At 36.0% G+C, this 18,874-nt stretch overlaps 4 protein-coding genes and 1 long non-coding RNA gene across 6 annotated transcripts; 4 read left to right on the top strand and 1 right to left on the bottom strand.

Annotated features, from left to right (window-relative positions):
* Window positions 1-1,258: 1,258 nt before the first annotated feature.
* LOC125591193 lies at window positions 1,259-6,418 on the bottom strand. Its single transcript, XR_007327161.1, has 2 exons — window positions 2,323-6,418; window positions 1,259-2,109 (listed from the first exon to the last, which is right to left on the bottom strand). It is a non-coding gene; the product is annotated as an uncharacterized LOC125591193 (long non-coding RNA).
* Window positions 6,419-6,649: 231 nt separating this feature from the next.
* On the top strand, window positions 6,650-9,469 carry LOC106415861 (vesicle-associated protein 1-1). Of its 2 annotated transcripts, none has more exons than XM_013856668.3 (8): window positions 6,650-6,881; window positions 6,995-7,065; window positions 7,162-7,243; window positions 7,563-7,678; window positions 8,091-8,246; window positions 8,331-8,381; window positions 8,764-8,841; window positions 9,113-9,469. In XM_013856668.3, exons 1-8 carry the CDS (start codon window positions 6,830-6,832, stop codon window positions 9,221-9,223), a joined length of 717 nt encoding a protein of 238 aa, XP_013712122.1. In that variant the 5' UTR covers window positions 6,650-6,829; the 3' UTR covers window positions 9,224-9,469. The 2 variants fall into 2 exon arrangements, with proteins under 2 accessions (XP_013712122.1, XP_013712124.1); XM_013856670.3 differs by having other exon boundaries at window positions 8,337-8,381.
* A 324-nt stretch (window positions 9,470-9,793) lies between these two features.
* Window positions 9,794-11,688, top strand: LOC106415605 (phosphatidate cytidylyltransferase 5, chloroplastic). Its single transcript, XM_013856358.3, has 5 exons — window positions 9,794-10,198; window positions 10,283-10,575; window positions 10,661-10,967; window positions 11,043-11,292; window positions 11,358-11,688. The coding sequence occupies exons 1-5, from the start codon at window positions 9,938-9,940 to the stop codon at window positions 11,435-11,437; spliced, it is 1,191 nt and encodes a 396-aa protein (XP_013711812.1). The 5' UTR covers window positions 9,794-9,937; the 3' UTR covers window positions 11,438-11,688.
* Window positions 11,689-14,550: 2,862 nt separating this feature from the next.
* Window positions 14,551-16,469, top strand: LOC106413329 (root meristem growth factor 10-like; the record flags this gene model as incomplete). Its single annotated transcript, XM_022708783.2, has 2 exons — window positions 14,551-14,796; window positions 15,379-16,469. Coding segments are annotated over 2 exons (546 nt in total), but the record flags the coding sequence as incomplete, so codon positions are not given.
* A 559-nt stretch (window positions 16,470-17,028) lies between these two features.
* Window positions 17,029-18,777, top strand: LOC106414026 (spindle and kinetochore-associated protein 1 homolog). The gene is made up of 9 exons (XM_013854742.3): window positions 17,029-17,219; window positions 17,299-17,423; window positions 17,507-17,619; window positions 17,705-17,792; window positions 17,879-17,946; window positions 18,018-18,123; window positions 18,210-18,239; window positions 18,361-18,474; window positions 18,602-18,777. The coding sequence occupies exons 1-9, from the start codon at window positions 17,123-17,125 to the stop codon at window positions 18,677-18,679; spliced, it is 819 nt and encodes a 272-aa protein (XP_013710196.1). The 5' UTR covers window positions 17,029-17,122; the 3' UTR covers window positions 18,680-18,777.
* Window positions 18,778-18,874: the final 97 nt, after the last annotated feature.

Below are 18,874 nucleotides of genomic sequence, written 5' to 3' on the forward strand. Positions count from 1 at the left end.
ATAGAAATTTTTACCAAAAATATTTCATAGAAAAATCTCTATTTGTGGAAATTCTTTTAACAGTAAGGGTTGTAGGCAAGAAATAGTTGTTTAATGTTTTTTCTATATCCTAAAATGATCAAATAAGCAATTCTATCTAAGTTTTACAATAAAAAAAAAAATCCCACGAACAATTAGAGATTACACAATAAAGATAAAAGATACAAACTTTTTAGAACAATTTTTTTGTCTTGAATTTTAGAAAAAAAATACATTTAAAGGAATGAATTAAGGAGAATTCAGAAAAAAAAGAACAACTAATCTATGCTATTGTCCCTTTGGTGCAAAATCAATTTTTTTCACTTTTGGACTTTCATTACCCTTTTTGTAACTAAAAATTTATATCATTATATTTACAATGCAAAAAAATTTAGAAAAATATAAAATATGAAGTAGTAAAGCATGTGCATATATGAAAAATATTTTTGGATTAAAAAAAAAATTGGAATAGTAAGTTTAAAAATGGGCTAAAAATGTTAGAATATCAGAACTACCATCTACAGAGACTTAGAAAATGCAGTCTAGGTAAGACACAATGATCTACCATACGTAGAATGCGCAATACACCGAAAACACAGTGATCTACCATACTTAGAATGCACAAGCGAAAACATATCCATATAGTATGGAAGAATAACAAATCTACAATTCCTTCTATGTTCTGTATTTTTGGTAGATCACATGACATATTAAATATTTTCATATCTGTCTTGACAGAATATACATTCTACGCAGTTTTCTTTTATCTATAAACTCAGTATTCTCTATCTACGACTTCATCTCTTTTCTAATATTGGTAGAATGTAAATTCTACTAGACTTTTAAACAAAATTCGAAAATTTAGGAAAAAACGATTAGAAAATATTACCTAAATCTCTTAAATCTTTTTTATTTCTTTTTTTTTTAAATAATATTCCCTAAATGTGAGTCTAAATGTGAGTCTTCTTTGTTACCATAACGATTTTGGACGTGCTTCGTGGCGCTTATTCTTCTTTTCCTAGTTCTTCCAAACTTTGGTCTATGGTCTATCTAACATAAGAAGATGCACATCTATTGTTGTATATTATAGCAGTTTTTACATGTTATTGATGTTTTACAATATGATAGCATTTATTATAGTTTTGTTATTATATATAGGGTAAACATTATAATAGCGTTTATATGGTTTTTTAAAAAGAGATATTCAAAAATAAATAAATTCTAAAATACAAATAAAAAATAAATGTAAAATATTTTTATAAATCAAAATTTTTTACAAAATTATGATGGTTTATCAAACTAAACGAAAAAAATTGTTTACACTAAACAAAAAAAAATCTAAACCTAATCTTCACGGCCACCACCTCTTGCTCACGACCACCACCTTCTCAACATCGTCCAAATTCACCAACTGTTACCATATCTTCAAAGTACCTCATGTTGAAATAAAAGCCAATCTCCTCTAACCAGAGACAGAACCACAAAACACAAGCCTCATCACATATATAAATGACTTAACAATAAAGAGAATAATAAAAGAAAAGGGCGACTCGCCTTCAGAGTTCATGGGGACTCAAAATTGTATCGAGAATAGCAAATAAGAAAGCTGGAACGATGGTGTATCTTCTTAGTCGTCTCGACCCTTCAACCGTGAATCCACCTCCTCACTGGATCTCAGAGATCTTCTTCATCCAACCTCAAGCTGTGTGACGTGAATCCAACGACCACCACATCGCCTTGACCACCATTTTTTTCATTGCACCACCACTAATCTCTTCGGCCACAACAACTCCTCTATATAGAACAAAGATAAATTCAGAACAAAAGACACTATCATTGTAACCTCACCTGAAAACTGATAAGTGTTCCAGGTCCCCAATATTTCAAGGCAGCAAGGTCGTAAGCTCTAGCAGTAGTCTCCTCGTCATCATAAGCTCCTGACAAGTATATAGGTAGTGGTTTTTAGTCAAGGCTAATCCAATCTGATACCAAATGTGTTTCGATTTACATAAACACAAACAATAACTACGAAGGTTTTAACTTGCCTAGATAACAAACTGGTGTGGATCAGAGGCATCAACCATGAAAACACTGATGGAATTAAAAAAAGAGATAAGCTTTTATACTCCAAATACGAGACTAGCTACTATAACAAGACTATAATACAAAGACAAATCGAAACCCTAGACACATAAACAGATAGTCAAGACAAAACGAAACCCAAACCTAAATATCCCCCAAATCGAAACCCTAAGAAAGAACTAATAAGATTGAACAACTCCGATTGTAATCGGCTGAGATTACAATGTGGTCGTCTTTTCAAAGAGGAAAGACAAAAGAAGGAGGACGACAGAGAGATGTGACGATGAGTTGAAGCTTTCCGGCAAACTTAAATGGGCCAGAGAAAGAAGGAGTCTGACGGTAAAAACGAAATCGCCTCTTTGAGAAGAAGAGTAGGAGACCACGGTAGGGTTCTATTTCTTTTTTTTTACTTCTTAGTTTTTACTTTTTATTTTTTATTTCATTAAAGTAAAATTTTAATTTTATTAACTGTGTTTTAAAAAAAGGATAAAACTAGATTTTTATTATTGTTTATACCATAGAGACATTGATTTTGGTTTTAAATTTAAGAGGACAACAATATAGTTGTCTTTTTGCCAAATTCCCATGATTTAATATGATGTAAGCAAAACTGCCAGAGATTAAAAAAACATATTGTAAGTAAAACCGCTAGACGTAAATACTTGTTAAAAATAATAATTATCGTTTACAAAATCAATATATTAATTTTTATTTATAATCCATTCTTTAATTTGGTGGGGGTTATTGGGGGAAAAGTGCCTTTTTCGACCCCAACTATTTTCATCGTGTCTTTTCATACCCAGATTAAACATTGGTACGAAAACATACCTGAACGAAGTTTTTCTTTAAGTTTTCAACCCAAACTTCGATCCGTATCATTAAAACCTACCCTGACCAACTTACCGTTAGTCTAACGTTAAATCTTGCATAATCGGATAATACGTGGCATTTAATTTATTCAAACACAAGAACAAAACGACGTCGTTTTGAATTGGGGCAAAATTAAAATTAAAAAACCCTAGCTCCTTCTTCTTCTTCGACTTACGCTCTCGAGTCTCTCTCTCTGTGTTAGATAAGAACACGAAAATCCCAGAAGCTTTAAGATTCTAAGGGCTTTCGTCAATGTAAGTCTTCCATAGCTTGTGTTATGTAAGAAAAGTTTGTTTAGTTAGCTAATATATGATGAAATCTGTGATTTGAGTTAAAATTGATGAATTTTACAGTTGGGAGAAATGGGTGAGCGAGGAAGAGGAATTCCTAAGATATGTCGTTGTGGAGAAGCTGTAGTAATGAATACATCAAAAACTGTGAAGAATCCGGGTAGATTGTTTCATTCTTGTCCTTTTGGAAGAGATGGGGTAAGTGTCAATATGTAGATTGTTTGATGCTTCCCCTTCCTGTATGAGAATCAATATTGTTATGTTACAGGATTGGTATCATACTTTTAAATGGACTGATGTGAGTATGTATGAAGAGCTTGAAGACTTGATTGACAAAGTTGATAACCTTGAAGGAGCTTCGATCACATTGCAAAAAGGAGTGAACACTTGTGAAGTCGAGATCGAAACATTGACAATGAAAACTCGGGTTTGTGAAGTTGTTGTTGAGAAGGAGATCCGAGAGTGTAAAATGCAACTCCGAAGCTTAAAGAACATGGTAGTGTTTGCTTTGGTCATGCTTTTCTTCTTCACGTTCATGTATTGATGATGTAATAAGAACCTTATGAAGCTTATGTATGGTTTGTTGTAGTGAAATTGACTTGTCTGATCTAATGTTGTATGAACAATGATGGTGTTTTGTAATGACATTGTGATGGTTTGTTGTTGTCGTTTTTAATCAAGAGTTTGTTGTTGTCGTTTTGAGTCACTAAAAGAGTATGTTGTTGTCATTTTGAATCACCAAAAGTGTCATAAAACCATGCTTGAATCACCAAAAGTATCATTACAAAGCAACAAAAGAGTCATAACAAAGCAACAAAGCTGAGAATACATAAGTCTTAACAAAGCAACATAGCAACAAAAGAGACAAATATGCAACCACAACAGCCTTCATGATCCATGTTTCCATCAAAAACCACCTTCACGGTTCATGCTTCTAGGAAAAACAGATCCAAAAAACCATATATGTGGCGAGCACACATCCTGTGTTCAACGTCTGGTAAAATCATCTCGACAGCCTTTACTAAGCCCTGGATGATGTAAAACAAACAAAAATCAGAGCTCAAACAAAGATAATAAAATTCTAACTCATCCAAACCAAGTAATACCTTTTGTCTATCGGATATTATGGTGTAATTTTGACCTTTTTGTAGGTTAAAATCACTCTGCAGTTTCTGTAGAAACCATGTCCAATTATCCTCATTCTCTACATCGACAACGGCCCAAGCAATTGGGTACATTCCGTTATTTGCATCTCTTCCTACAGCTGCCAAGAGCTGACCTTTTAATGTGCATTTGAGGAAGCAACCATCTAATCCAAAGATGGGCCGACACCACATACTCCACAAGGATCGGATGGTTGCAAAGCACACATAGAATCTGTGAAACACTTCAGCTCCATCATCATCTAAGACCGTGTCTAGTTCCACAGTTGATCCTGGATTGGTACTACAAAATACAAATGAAAATGTTAGTTAAATTACTAAAAACAGAGCAACTAACAATTTTTTTTAACTCACTCTAGAATCGCAAGTCGATAGTCTCTTAGCCTACTAAACTGCTCTTCATGCTCACGGTTGATGATGGTTATAGCCTTATTCTTCGCCTTCTTACACTTGTCAATCGTGGTTATCAAGTTGAACCTTTGCTCAATCTGCCCTTGCATATACTTAGGCTTCAACTCAACATCACTCCTAATCTCCTCCATGAAGAGCTTCAAAATCACACCCGACTTTAGGATCTTACAAGACCCGTCCTTTTGGCATTTGTGCTTATCTTCATATGTCTTCACCATCCACTTCCCATATCTCTCTTCATAAGAGCAATAGAGTTCTCCATTAGCACTGGTCTTTAGACCCACACACAGCCCCACATTTAATTTTCCCCCATTTATTCTGCTTAATGTTCCACCCTCCCTTCAAAGCATACTCAACTAATGCATCTTTGAAATCTTCAATTGTGTCAAACACTTTCCTTAGCTCTAGGTGACCACTCCCTGGTTTGAACCTCAGCATATCCTCCTCTTCCTCACCATCAGAATTGGGAGGCGTGTTATGATAGTCAAAATCTTCATCTTCATCAACAAAGCCATCAACATTTCTTTCTACTCGGATCTCTTCTTCGCGGAGTTCCTGAACCTGCTCTTTGTCGAGATGATCTACTGAGTTCACTAGGAACAAATTAACAACTCCTTTCCACTCACCCGCTTTACACATCGTTCTGAAATCATCATCTCTAACATAGCTCAGTTTCTTTCTATCCTTGTGATTCTCAAAAGGAAGCGTGTACCACAACCTCTGGACATATAATCCCTCCCCAAACTCATCTAATAAAGATATGAACAACTCCTCTGGTTTGCATTCAATTGTTTTCACATCTCTACCAATATAGCCAACATCGCCGCTTCTTTTCTTCACCCATTATCCACCGAAACTAACATTAAATGTTACAATCTCGAACATTCTGCAAAAGAAAAGCACAAAACGTCAAGAAACGAAACCAATTTTGGTTTCCAATCACTAACAATCAGCAATCTAAACATTTTCTGAGGAAATAAATTACCTCATTTTTCCAGTAGCTAACTCCTTTCGATGATCCAACACTCGCAAACTCGTCGTGAAAGACCTTCGGATCGCAGAACCCCTTAGGATCTTCAAGCTTCTGGGATTTTCGTGTTCTTATCTAACAGAGAGAGAGACTCGAGAGCGTAAGTCGAAGAAGAAGAAGGAGCTAGGGGTTTTTAATTTTAATTTTGCCACAATTCAAAACGACGTCGTTTTGATTAATGAATCAAATGACGTCGTTTTGTTCTTGTGTTTGAATAAATTAAATGCCACATATTATCCGATTATGCAAGATTTAACGTTAGACTAACGGTAAGTTGGTCATGGTAGGTTTTAATGATACGGATCGAAGTTTGGGTTGGAAATTTAAAGAAAAACTTCGTTCAGGTATGTTTTCGCACCAATGTTTAATCTGGGTATGAAAAGGCACGATGGAAATAGTTGGCGTCGAAAAAGGCATTTTTCCCCGGTTATTGGTTGGTGTATTTTGATGGATTTGAAAATCCAAACTATATCTAGTGTTATTGGTTCTGTGATTTTAAAATATGTATTGAAATCATGTGTTATTCGTTTAATGATTCATAAATTCTAATTCAAATCAAGTGTTATTCAATCATATGGATTTACTAATAGATTTGATTTCGTAATGTATTTGAATGGATTTGCATGGATTTCTTTGTTAAAAATACAAAAGCTCAAATCCAAGGGAAAACCTCCGGATTTGTAAATACTAATCTGAGAGAATTTGAAAATTTGTATATTTTACTTGGATTTATAAATTCGGATTTCTAAATCAATCAAAATATATAAACCAATAACACCGGTGAATTTTCGTAATGATTATTGTTTTTTAGTGAAAGACAATAACACCCTGGAAACTGAAACAAAACACACAGCGAAGTCCCAGTTTCTCCATTCTCTCTCTCTCTCGATCGACAACTGTTCTGTCGGAACCGGAGACGCGCGACACGGGACGAATCTATTTGAGTCTCCGGCGATCTGATCGAGATGAGTAACAGCGAGCTTCTTACCGTCGAGCCTCTCGACCTTCAGTTTCCTTGTAAGCTTATTTCAGACACGTTTTCGTTATTTCGCATGTCTTTCTTCTTGTCCGGACCAGATCTAGATTTTAAGGTTTTAATGATTCATCTTCTCTGATATGATTCGATGTAGTTGAATTGAGGAAGCAGATCTCATGCTCTCTTTACTTGACCAACAAGACCGACAATCATGTCGCCTTTAAGGTAATAATAGTACTAAATTTCCAGGCTTTGGATCGAGTTGTATCTAATGTTTCTGAGGCTTCTCCGTTTTTGTGGTTTTTTTTTTTTTTTTGTTAGGTTAAGACAACGAATCCGAAGAAGTATTGCGTTAGGCCTAACACTGGAGTTGTTCTTCCACGGTCCACTTGTGAAGTTCTTGGTCCGTTCTCTCTCTTTCTCTTCTTTTTGTGTTGAATTTCATCCTTTCACTATGCATCTTTGTTTGTGGTTGCAATATCCGAAACAATTTTCGTAAAAACCGATTTACTGATTTATGCAACTCAAATCGGTTTAAACTGTTTTAAAATCAATATAAATTGGTCTAAATCAATCTAAATCGATATAAATCTATTAAAATAAACAATAATATTAGTCAAATACACAAATTTGTCTAGTTTATTTTTTATATGTAATTTGATAATTTGTCAAAATAATTTTATAATTAAAAAAAAAATTAATAGTTTTAAACATTTGTGTAGTGACAATGCAAGCTCAAAAGGAAGCGCCTTCGGATATGCAGTGCAAGGACAAGTTTCTGCTTCAAGGTGTAACTGCTAGTCCTGGTATCACGGCCAAGGATGTTACTCCTGAGATGGTACTACTTCATTTCCCATTTGTTTTTTTAAAGGGCAAATCTCCAAAATATCACATTTCTAAGTTTATATCACAAAAATAGCACTCAAAAACAAAAATGACCAAAATAGCACCTTTCTAAGTTTATCCTTTGAAAATTTTAATTTTTTTATTTTTCAAAATTTGAAATCTTATCCCCAAAACCTCATTTCTCAACTCTAAACCCTAAACCCTAAATCCTAAACCCCACCCTTTAACTCTAAACCCTAAGTTTGTGACTTTTGATAAAACATTAAGTGCTATTTTTGTGACTTTTGACCTTGAGTGCTAGTTTGGGAACAAAAACTTGATTTAGTGCTATTTTTGTCTTTTTCTCATTTTTAAATACGGATAATCACATTTTTGTTTATTATCTTGTAATGAAAAATTTGCAGTTTAGTAAAGAGGCTGGGTATCTGGTTGAGGAGACTAAGCTGAGAGTTACTTATGTTGCTCCACCACAACCACCATCACCTGTCCATGAAGGTTCCGAAGAGGGCTCTTCACCAAGGGCTTCTGTTTCTGATAACGGACAGGCTTCTGAATTTTCTGTATGTTTTATCTCTCAGGGCTCTGGTTGATGTAACATTTTCTATTTACTTAATTGTAGATTCTCATGTGTGTTTTGATTTTAGTTTCAGAGATTTAGCGCAGACAAGGTTGAACCTCAAGAAGGCACATCTGAGGTATATATTCACAGTTCTTTTTTTAACCATCAAAACTATATGAAATTTGTCTGTTGCAGTCAGGTTTTCTATTATTTTTTAGTTTTACAAATCTTAGTGTCATTAGTTACAACTTGGTACTTTTAATGGAAAGTTGGTTTTAAAAGCTGATGTATTAGGTAGGGAATCTTTTTTTTTTTTTGTTGATTACTTTAAAGATTTATTACACTTTTAGAACCCAGTCAAGTCCTCAAGCCGCCCATTACATATTTATCAGTTTATGGATGCTTTTGCATATTTTAACATGTACAATATCCACTGGCTCTAACTAGACACCAGATACCAGGAAAGTCAAATCATTCTATAATTTTTCTGTCAAGAGCTGAGTTTTGTGTGATTTCAGGCAAGAGCTCTCATCACAAAGCTAACCGAGGAAAAACAGTCTGCCATTCAACTCAACAACAAACTTCAAAGAGAACTGGTAAAAGAACTTTCGCCTGACTCCTTAACTTTAAATCTTGGTTTTCGAACGAAAAGATGACTGTTTGATGTCGTGGTCTTGAGAAGAAGGTTCTTTTACTTTTCTCCTCATTTGACATTCAAAACAGCTATTATAACTCCCCCATGAATGAAGATGATTGATCTATCTAACCTTAAAAGAGTATCAACCAAAACAAGTCTTATATATTCCAAAAGTTTCCTTGGTTTAGATGTTAAGTTTGATTTCTGACATAGAGTTGGTTGATGTGCAGGAGCAATTGAGGCGTGACAGCAAGAGAAGCCAAAGTGGTATCCCTTTGATGTACGTTCTTCTGTTTGGACTAATCGGTCTAATTTTGGGATACATTATGAAGAGCACATAACCACCACCACCCCCACCTCGAGTTCTTAGTCCCCCACACACCGCCACAGACTTATTTTTAACTCTTTCTCGAGTCAGTCATTTTCTCTCTCTCTGTAATTGACAATGTCACCTAAAAAAAGGTGCCTCTAAATGATTTGTATTCCGGTAGAAAAAAAATCATAACTCAGTTTGCTTTGTTTTTAACTTTCTTTATTTGTAATCCAAAACCTTTTGGTGCTGAGTCAAAAAGTCATAGTTTATGACACTAGAGATGGTAAACGTGACAAGATTATAACAGCTATGTATTTCAACAGTAAAAACATGTGTATGGTATGGTAGTTAACGTGCTTTACATGCATAATCATGAATGTTTGGTTGATTTGATATGAATCGAATGAAGAAGAATGGTGAAGTTGTTCATGGTTTGAAGCTCTGTAAACATTTAAGACGGAGATTTCAAGTTCTTAAAGACACTAATAAGGCCTTTTGCTTATCCACGCGCCTTAATAAAGACTCTAATAGAGAAAGAGGGTTAGATAATTTCACGCGACAACCAAAGGGCGCGTAGAGCTCGCTCATAACCTCCTCCCGTCGTTACCACCACAACTATTATCTCCTCTACTCGCCGATTAGATTCACCGAATCACAATCCTCAACTTCTCCCTCCTTCCACCATGCGGAGAACTCTTCTGGTTTCGTAAAGATCCTTCCTTTTTCAATCCCAGATTCCAAAATGGCGCCTTTTGTTGAAGTATGCAGGTACTACAAGCCTGCTGCACCATTCTCTCTCTGTACATGCCCTTGCCGTTCCACTCCTACAAACTCTCTAATCCTTCCCCAACTCTCCAAAAAGTACTCTAATTTGCGTCTCCTCGCTTCCAAACCGTCCTCTCATCCTCGCTTTAACGGAATCTCATTTAACCGAAGCCGTGTCATCACCGCCGTTGCTCGAGTTGAACCAGAGCATCTGGGTGATGATGGTAGCTCAAAGGAGGTAACTTTATGCCTTCTTTCCTTACCCTTTAGCAACTCAAAGGAAGATACCTTTATGCTTCTTTCTTGCTTGTTATATGTTTAGGAAGACGAAATAGTTAAAGAAGATTCGAGTTTAGATCAACAGAAGGAGAAATCAAGAAGCCAGTTCAAGAAGAGAGTAGTGTTCGGTCTAGGGATAGGGTTATCTGTAGGAGGTGTTGTGTTAGCTGGAGGATGGGTTTTCACATTAGCGGTAGCAGCTGCGGTGCTTCTAAGTGCACGAGAGTATTTCGAGTTAGTGAGAAGCAAAGGAATCGCTCAAGGAATGACACCTCCGCCTCGTTATCTGTCTAGAGTCTGCTCAGTTATTTGTGCCCTTATGCCCATACTCACTTTGTGAGTTAGTAGTAGCTTTCATTCACTCACTCACTTTCAACTCTTTTTCTCCTTGTTCTGGTTTAAAAGGTTTTGATCTTTGTAGGTACTTTGGTCATATAGATATCGCGGTGACGTCATCAGCATTTGTTGTTGCGATGGCGTTGCTGTTACAGAGAGGAAGAAACCCGCGTTTCTCTCAGCTGAGTAGTACTATGTTCGGGCTGTTCTACTGTGGCTATCTTCCTTGTTTCTGGGTTAAGCTGCGTTGTGGTCTTACTGCTCCTGTTCTTGGAAGAAGCTGGCCACTTCTCCTCGGTGGTCAAGGGCACTGGACGGTTGGGCTTGTGGCGATATTGGTTTCGTTTTGCGGTATCATTGCCTCGGATACGTTTGCTTTTCTTGGTGGCAAGGTAATGTCTCTGATGCAGTTTAGTTCTAATAACACATTTGTCTTGTTTGTGGTTCTTATGGTAAAAAAGTTTCAGGCGTTTGGGAAGACTCCGCTTATAAGCATTAGTCCAAAGAAGACATGGGAAGGAGCTGTTGCAGGACTTGTTGGTTGTATTACCATTACCGTTTTACTCTCCAAGTCTTTGTCATGGCCTCAGCCTCTTGTCAGCACGATAGCTTTTGGGGTTCTTAACTTCTTAGGATCGGTGTTTGGTGACTTAACCGAGTCAATGATCAAACGTGATGCGGGTGTCAAAGACTCCGGTTCACTCATCCCTGGTCACGGTAATCACTTGATACATCAGTTCCTGTTTAATGTCCTCTCTTAACCGGTTATTGTGTAATTGCAGGTGGAATTTTGGACAGAGTTGATAGTTACGTATTCACTGGTGCATTAGCCTACTCCTTCGTAAGGCTTCATGGAGTTTGATTTTATGGTGACAGGAGACCTCGAGAAACCCATTTTAGCTTCAAGAACACTTGCAAAGCGGCGCATTTTCCTTCTCCACGAAAGTGAAATTCAAGAAATGGATAGAGCAAAATGGATGGTGATGTGACTGTAGAAATTCTGGTGGTGAGCTTCCGGTTTATTGTTTGATTGAACCGGTATAGATTTGTTTTGGTTCAATGTGAGTACCGTTTCAGTAGGCGAATTTTCCCAAGCAGACTTTTTAGTTTCAAGTTGTTAGAGTGACTCGACATTTCCTGGCCAGGCCCACGGTTAGTGTTGGGCTTTAACGAGACAGTGGTGGGTATTGTTTGTACTCGATCTGGAGCCGACGTTGCGTTAAAGGACAAATCACATGGGGAGGAGACACGTGTCGAAATTAACGGCAATGGCGGCTTCGGGTTGCGGCTAGGGCACGATCTTTTGCAAACATAAAAACAGAGCGGTGATGGTCCAAGCACACTTGTCTGCTGCTTTGCTAAAATGGTCCCATTACTCTCTTCTTTTCTTTCCCATCTCCATAATGTTTTCTTCTCCCATGTCAACGACTCCTGTAAAAATATATTTATACCCTAATGTCTAATCAAATGCATTATTTGACAAAACGCCCAAATATATACGATTTCGGATTCGTACTCTCTCGCATCGGGATGTAACAAAATTGTCTCATGTATAGATATGCCATGTAAAACAAAATCTTTCTCTTTGACACGGTTTTTGGTGTGCTTCCGGAAAGTATCCGATCTCATGAATAATCAAACACGTTTTCTGCCACCGCCATCAGATAAATTCAATGAACAAAAGTCATGGGCAAGAAGGTCTTATCGTGTTTGCAAGGTTTGGTGTCAAAATTTTCAAATATTTCGCTATTGAACTACAAGGTTTTAGTGCGTTTGTGAGACGTTGGTCATGTTTCCGAACCATTAACTTCAAATATGTTATCTGTACCGGAGTACAGTCAAACAGATATATAATAATTTTGCATGACTTTAACCATATATATAGTAACTGCTAATTTTATCTTGTGTTTTTTTTTGCTAAGAATTTTATCTTGTGTTGAAATTATTAATTAATGCGAGATATTTCTTCTCTAATAGTGTCTGTCATTCGAGGTGACGGTTCTTTTGGCCATTGATTTTGGAATGTTAAGACATGGATGATAAACCAAGTTTGTTGATCAAATCGGTAATAGCATGGATCGAATTTTGATAAACGTGTTTTCAACCTAAAACTAACCAATAATAAAAGGATTTTTATATGTTAAGCTAGATCCTAAAATCAATTGGTGATAAATGCAGTGACCAATCTATTTTATATATTACTAAGGATCTCTTCCAACATTCGATGTGGGACACTTCGTGTCTAATACGTCCCTTCGAGATGATGATTCTTTGAGCGTCAATCTCGGAATGCTCGGACAAGGATCGATTGACCAACTTTGGGCCAGATCGATGTGACTGAGTGGATCGAACTCTGATACCATATTAAGATAGATGAGCTTCCAACCTAAAACCAATTGGTGATAATTGGAGCATCTATCTTATATATTACTAAGGATTTCTTCCAACATCCGACGTGAGACACTTTGTGTTTAATATTATCTTATATACTAGTTAATATTTTTAACTTAACTTCCAATATGCATGTTTGAAACTTTATCTTTAGTAGAAGTACATTCAGACAAATAAAATACATATTCTGGTAAGACTTTTGGGGCTTTAGCAGACACTATATATCCGACCAGTATCCACTTGTTGATAACATCAAACCATGTCCGTTGGTCATTAGAAGCGTGTAAATTATTACTTTATTAGCATTATATCATATATAATTGCTATAAAGTCATCGTAATGCAACAAAATAGCTAGGTGGTTATAACGTCACTGTGTTCACGTAGACATGAACAACTGAACATGTATCACGTATACAGTTGACCAATATATCTAAATGTTAAATCTTATGTAATAATACATAGACCAAACACAATCAATCACAGTCAAGACCGTTGCATACTTGGTAGTTATTATAACAACTAAACACATAATTAATATCTTATCATGCATGGTGTTGGTTCTGTTGGATTTTGAATAAGAGGCGTTAAGTCAATGAATAAGCCATGCATACAATGAAATAAAACTAGCAAGGACTCTTTTTAAAAATCTTGGAACATAAGCTATGACTCGCTTAGTTCAAGGTTTTTTGTAGGAAACAAAACTGCAAGCATTGATAAATCCTAATCAGCTTCTATTTCCCGTTTCACTAGCAAGGACTCTTTTTAAAAATCTTGGAACATAAGCTATGACTCGCTTAGTTCAAGGTTTTTTGTAGGAAACAAAACTGCAAGCATTGATAAATCCTAATCAGCTTCTATTTCCCGTTTCACATGTTACAATTAATTATGAAAATTTAGGAAAATGTAGTTTTCACCTGTCAGAAATGAAACAATCCGTTTGAAGAATGTTTGGCGGAAAAAGTATGCTTGCCTTTTTGTTAATCGCCACTAAAATATTGACCTTTATGCGGATGGTAAGTTTCCCAAGAAATACACACATGAAGATACATCTAAGTGAATTAAATAATGAGTTATTAGGAGACAAAGTTAGCAACGTAGCGTAAAACCATGCAAAGTGTTTGAAGGCCTCAACGTAGAGACAAAGAGTAAGAGATTTAAAACCTCTTGGGATAAACAACGAAGCATATGCATCAAAACCCTAATCCTCCTTTTTGCATGTTCCGATGGGTAGCTAGATTTTAGGTCTATATTACTAATATAGTAAATATGTAATAGTATAAAATATACATAAACTCATATTAAGCGGTCAGTCTGAGGAGGCTATAACTATGAGAGAGAAGACACAAGTTTGTATTTTCACTTTCGCTAGGACGTTTTCTCTGGTTAGGGTCGGTGGATTCTTCAGACAGAAGAGGGGCCACATGAACACCATAATCTGACCTTCTCTACTCTTTCCTTCTTCTCACCCATACATTTGCATGTTCTCTCTTTCTCCTCTATCATCGACGACTCTTAGTTTATCTCTTTCTCTCTATCAATATCTTCATTTATTACACGATCTCTCTGTCTTATGCATTTATAACAATCACGATATCTTCAAACCGTCATATCTCTTTCTAGCTCTATATATATTGGTCGGCAATCGTCGATTGGCTATAGCCATCTCTTTTTTAGCTTATTACTCGTCGTGAATATGTTGAGGACTAGTTGCTTCTGTTTCTTTGTTATTGGTTTTGTAATCCTTTCTCGGACTTATTTATGTGAGTCTCGCCGTCTTGGACCCATGGAGAAGAAGCTCCATGTGAATCGCGATAACTTAATTGCGAAGGTAAGCCCCTTTGATTTTTTTTTATGTTAGTGCCTGTGTTGTTTTGAAAAATGTTAGGGTTTGTTCGTGTATGTGCAATAAAATGTAGGGTATATTCGTAAGAAAACAGTTTTGACTAATTCATATGCGCATATATAGTACAACAAATTACGGATTTGACTATTTCCTGATCGTGGAGATGTTAATATTGACATGCGTAACTGCAACCGGTTAATTTGTGTTTGAGGCCGTGTTAACTTTAAATATGCGTGTTTATTTTATTATTTAGCTGATTGAATTTCATATTTTCTCACTTGAAACCAAATATACTTTATACTGAAGATTTGTAGGTAGGGTCCGTCCAAACGAACTAAAACCAATAAGAACTTTGGGTGTCAAGTAGTGTCGCCAGTTGCACTTATGCTTCTTCAAATCACCTGTATTTGGAATAGGGTTTTTATTGAACATAAAATGTGTAGTTAGTTAAAAAAAAAAAAAAAAAAAATGTGTAGTTAGTTTAATTCTATAGAACAATAAATCAACAGAAAACTAATTAAACACGTTATATTATACAACGATATAAATTCCTTTTCCATGGCACAGAACAACGAAGAGATTAAAAAGCTAGAAGCCCCGTCGACAAAAGACACGAAAACCTTATCAGGCGAAGCACCGATCGAACATGCCGTAGGTGATCATGGTGAGTTCAATGAGAAGAATACGAAGGACGATTGCAGAGTAAACCGAGCTTCACTAGTCAAAACAAGTGTGTCGTCAAAAAGAGTCTCAAAAACTTGGAAAGTTCCCAAATATTCAAAGAAGCTGCCTAGGCCGGATCAGGAACATCCCGGATTCAATCTTGATTATATGCAGCCCACTACGCACCCACCTCATCATAATTAACCTTATAGTGATCAAGTTTCCATATTGTGATTTATATATATACAATAATTTTAAGTCACACGAAGAATGTCGTCCACATTCTAACTCTTTCACTATATATGGTCACAAACGACCTAGTTATAAGCTTATAACTAAAATATTTATGTAAAATTAGTTAGAAAACAGGTTCTTGATATTTGTTCAGTACACGCTTTCGCGCTCATACATCAATAACGATGCACTATATATATTTACGCGTCTTTACATGCACATGCATGTGTACCTTTGTTGTGATTTTTTTGTGTGTTTGTCAAAATCCTTTGATGAATTGTTGTGATAAAATTCGCAAGTGTTTGCATTTAAAAATGTGTGCATTTTGGTTGTTAACAAATTGTTATTAAGGTACCACTAGTCAAAATGCCTTATTTCTATAGAAATACAGTACATCCGCGTGCACAGTCACTGTTAACGATGTCCAAAAAGGACGAAGATCCCGCGTTTGGTTCCAATGCAATCAGGTTGTCCCAAATCTACGTCTCATAAAAGACTTAAGTTTAAGTTGACTTCATAAAACTCATAAAACAACAAGTTGACAAAAAAACTCATAAAACAACAATGCAATATATATGAATATATATAACAACAATGCAAGCAATTTTCTTTATGATATAGTACTCCCACTGTTTCGAAAAATTTATGTTTAAAAAAATTGTTTTAAAAATATATATTTTCACATTTTCAAAGCATTATTTAGTGGTAAAGTATACACTTGGACAAAATGTGTTTATTAAAATTCCATTGGTTAAAAGTTAAGAAAATATATAGTTAACTACAAAAATAATGTATTATTAATCAAAATTTTAATATATTTTTAATATATGTGAAAATTCTAAAACTTGTATCTCTTTGAAATAGATGAAATATATTTTTCATTAAGGCGTTTGTTTGTTTGTTTCCTGAAATTTTGTGTCTATTTTTGTGAGCGAAAAGATGTGAGTTAACATAAATCCTCCAAATCCTCCAAGTGGGTTCTCATCTTTTGAATAAAATGATGTAAAATAATTTTCTACATACAAAAATATCATTTACTTTAAATAGAACGATTTTTTCAATCAGTTTCACACATAAATAGAAAAAAACTAAAAGCAAAATAAAGATTATGAAGAAAATATGGGATATATTTACTCTATTATTCATATATCACACATCTTTATCGTATTCATCTTGATTCATCATTTATCTCCTACATTAACCATTTACCATTTACATCCCAAAAATATGGATAGCAACTACTTGAGTGTCAGGCCCATTTAATTGTAATGGCCCATAAGCCCATTAAACGTTCCCGCCTGAAAAGAAATCTGGAATTTCCAATTTCTAAAACCTAAAAGCAACACAAAAGGGGGGGATTAAAGATAGTCTGTGTGGGTTTGTTGGAGACTTGAGAGAGATTTCAACCTGAAGAATGGAGGGAAAGCAAGCTGGATCTTCTCTAGATTCGTTGATTTCTTCCTTCAACAAACGAGTCTCCGAGTTGCAGGAACTCGTCATCGCCCGGAACAGTGAGTCGCGTTTTCTCATCAGCTCGAACACTCTAAAAAAATCAATTCGACTGACCTAATTTTTGATTCTCTTCCGCAGTGTATCCGGCGAGCAGTGTTCCGGATTTAACGGCGATCGACACGGCGTTGAGCTCGATGGAGCTTCAGGTGCAGTCCATCAAGGATCGGCTTCGTGAAGAGACCGAAGCTATTCCAAAAGCCAAGGTACAGTCTCGATTACTTTAACTTCCGAAATTGGATTCTAGAAGCGGCCATTAGATGTGTAATCGATTAGGTGTTGATTGTAGAAACTTATTGAGGCATCGCTGAAACAACAAGAGAAGCTGCAGAGGATGTCCGTTTATGCGCCGTCACACTTTCCTGATAAGACTACAATGTTGAATTCTGATATAAACAGATGGTATATGCACATATATTGATTGAGTAGTCCTTTTTTTACTTCATTATGGTTTTTATACTAAGATTAGTGGGTTACTTACTACAAGTTTGCTCCAAGAAAATGTCAAGAAGCATGAACAGAGTTCTGCTCTTAGGTCTTTGAAATCTGAGGAGGATGCACCTGTTCTACCCAAGGTAGGACTTGCATATACTGTGTTCTTCTCCTAAGACACGTTATGGTCATGATTATATGGCTAAATCTTTTTGGGTTTCGTTTACAGGAGAAGAAAGGTCGTGGGTCTCCTCCGCTTTGGCACATAACTGTTGATGAGCTCGATTCCCTCTCGTCGTAAGTATATTTTTTTTTTCCTCTCCATGTGTGCATATTGTTCTGAGATGTTTCTCGAAAATGTGGAAAAGATACATGAGAGGTAGGCTCACCCTAGAGAAAGTGAATGCGGCTATCAATGACATGGTTTCATACGCTGAAGCAAATGCTCATCTTATTTCAGCTCCAAAACAAAAGGTATTTATTATTCACGTACGTCCTGCTCTGTTTATGTGTGTTTCGGAATTGATTACTGACTTATTTGTTTGTTACTTTTGTGGAAGCTTGCTGAAAACCTCTGGGAGAAAGCACTGGTAAGCTATATTTCCTCTAAAGAATGTCACGAAAAGCTATTTTATGGATTCTTATGCTTATTGCTGAATATCTTGTTGAGATGAGGTAAGTAACTGATTATCTTGAAACTCTTGTCTGTAGAAACTGCGAGACATTGTAACATCCGGTGCACTGAAGGGAAAACACTTCTTTCTTGAAACTGACATGAAGGGGCCAATGTTGAAGCTAGACAACACAGGCAAAGCAATACTTACAGTAAGTATCATTTTCTGCTTCTTTGATTTCAAACAACAGACAGAATTTTTATGTCACCAGGAGCCGGAGTTGGACAACAACAACACTTCAAATACAAAATAATTGTCGTCTTTCTTGTATTTAACAGGTTCTTAGACACCTTGGTCGTGTTAGTGAGACTCGCATTGGTCAAAACCGCGTCATCATTCTTATGAAGCCTAATTAGAGAAGAAACCAACTTTTCTCAAGTTTATGTAGCCACATCAATTTATTGCTTATCTGAAGCCTCCTTTAGACGGTATGCTTATTCGTTAAACGCATTAAGCCCAAATCGCAAACACATTTAGGCATACACGTTTCGCGGATAAGCGTATAGCAAATCGCAAACATCGTTGTGAGATAAGAACAAAACGTTTCGCGG

The sequence above is a fragment of the Brassica napus genome, chromosome C8 (genome assembly GCF_020379485.1).
Source record: "Brassica napus cultivar Da-Ae chromosome C8, Da-Ae, whole genome shotgun sequence".
Lineage (NCBI taxonomy): Eukaryota > Viridiplantae > Streptophyta > Magnoliopsida > Brassicales > Brassicaceae > Brassica > Brassica napus.